The 2,161-nt window shown below is 48.0% G+C and overlaps 1 pseudogene across 1 annotated transcript; it reads left to right on the top strand.

Annotated features, from left to right (window-relative positions):
• The first annotated feature begins 476 nt into the window (after positions 1-476).
• TEOVI_000051400:pseudogene lies at positions 477-1,789 on the top strand (annotated as a pseudogene). Its single transcript is given in 2 exon segments — positions 477-1,328; positions 1,331-1,789. Coding segments are annotated over 2 exon segments (1,311 nt in total).
• The last annotated feature ends 372 nt before the right edge of the window (positions 1,790-2,161 follow it).

The following is a 2,161-nucleotide window of genomic DNA, read 5'->3' as shown; positions in this document are numbered from 1 at the left end:
TGTGCTAGGGAAAATAGCAACGCATTATCGCAACAAGACTGCCAGTGCCGAGACCACAGCACTTCAAGCGAGAAAGGTCCTCAGAACTCTGCTTGTCGCCGCAGAAGCATCTTCAGCAGACGACAGAAAAAGACACTGCGCTTTCGCGGCTTACGTCCAAGCAAAGGAGGCGGAAGCACAAAAAGCATACAACACTTATAAAGCAGCAACTGACTCAGGAACAGAGATCCTTGGAAGTTACGCCAATTTTCTCGAAGGTCAAGCAAGGTTAGCCGCAGTCAAACTTGCGCCGACAACTTCGGCTGCCAACGGCGGCGGTAGAAAAAAAAAACACACCAATAAGTCTGTCAACGCTACCTACAACAAAAAGTGCCCGCACCGAAGCCGTCGAGATCACTAAAGCGCAGCTGCTAAATTGGCTAACGGACGAAAAAACAAAGAGGTTTCCCTATATAAAAGTATCCGAAGATACAAGAGGGGTGGAGGGCGAGGCGGTCAACCTTAGTGAACTTGACGCTGTGTGTGACCTGATAGCCCTAGCCCACGCTGATCTATCACAGCTTCCCACACTCGCGGACCAAAGCAAAACTCTCGACAGCATACTAGCGCTCAACATGTCACTTGCAGAGCCACAGTGGCGAAAGCAATTTGTCTCAACCAAAGGCAGCAAGGTAACAGAGCCAGAAGCATGAAAAGCGGCGGCAGACAAGCCCGGCTGCAAAGAAGAGTGGCTGAAATGGCAAGAAGCCAACATAGCGGCAAATAAAGCTGAAGCAGTAGCGATCAAAAGCAAATTAACGGCGGTGAAACGGCAAACAGCCCAAGGAAAAGCGGCTGCACAGGCAATGGCAGCGCTAGCAGTACACGCGCTTGAGGAGGTAAGAGCATTCAACGTCCATTACAAAGCTACACTCACGACATTCACAAACGACGTCGCGGCAGCATTATCAGAAGCGGCTTACGGGACAAAGGTTCCAAGTTCAAACCCCTCAGAGAGGTGCGAATTCACAGTAAACACCGACAAGGCGACGACCTGCAAGCTGCCAGATGTAGGCTAGGCCTTGTGCGTGACGGCAACATGCATCTGCAGCAAGGCCAGCGAAACTCAAACTGAGGACGTGTGCGGCACGCCAACGACAACAGCACGCGGCACCTGGACCAGCGGCAAGCTGTCAGCAGCATATGCAACGCTCGATGCCGTTTGCACCAAAAAAGCTAGAAGCACACCAACGACTGAAGAAATATATACAGGAATCGCCAGGCTAAAAGCAATGTTCAAAACAGTTACCAACGGCGGCGGTGCCGCAGTAGTCCTGGGAAAACTCACGGGGCAACCACCTGCGCCCTGAAAGCCGGTGAGGCCTGCCCTGACTTTACAGCCCACAGCCAGCACAAAGCGGCAGCAACGCCGACGGAAATAACCTGGGAATTGAAACTCCGTCAGGCAGCAAGCAAAATCGCAGCAGGCCAGGAAGCAGAAGCGGCACAGAGACAGCTGAGCAACGACCTTCTAGCGCTGAAAAAGCAAGGGATTACGATAATTCAAAGCCTTTTGAACAGCAAACACAAGCCTGGACAACCACCGTCTTCCCAACAGTAGCAGAAAGCCAATTCAAAGGCAACTGCAGACAGAAAAAAGGCATGCGAGCAGCACAAAAACAGCAAAACTACATGCGAAGCCACAGACAAGTGCAAATGGGAAGGAAAAACTGAAACAGAAGGGAAGTACACAGTAGATGAAAATGAAGTTACAACTCAGGCAAACACCGCAACAAGAGATGAAGCAGAAATAGAGGAAGAGGAAAGATCAAAGAATTGGGAAAGTGTGAGGCAGCATCAAGACCTTCTTCTCATCAGACAGAGTAAAATTGGACAACACTTGTGGACAGCAGTATTATATTATTTAGAAAAATATTTTAATACTAGGAGCACTAGCCTATTACTATGGCTATTAAATAATAATTGAAATTCGGAAATTGATTATACTAACATATATATGAAGAGGTTGAATATCTCTTTGAAGTGGGGAGGAACAATATTGACACTCCTCCAATTCTGTACTGACATATTTGTCAGTCGTTAAGGTCTTCGAAGGAACAAATAATTCCTATAAAAGTTGTCGCAGAACAAAAGCTTGAAGCAATGATTAATAGGACTAAAA

Source organism: Trypanosoma equiperdum (assembly GCF_001457755.1).
Source record: "Trypanosoma equiperdum strain OVI genome assembly, contig: ctg_18, whole genome shotgun sequence".
In the NCBI taxonomy this organism is placed as follows: domain Eukaryota; phylum Euglenozoa; class Kinetoplastea; order Trypanosomatida; family Trypanosomatidae; genus Trypanosoma; species Trypanosoma equiperdum.
Note: the sequence above shows the minus strand (reverse complement) of the source record. Positions and strands in the feature narration are given on the sequence as shown.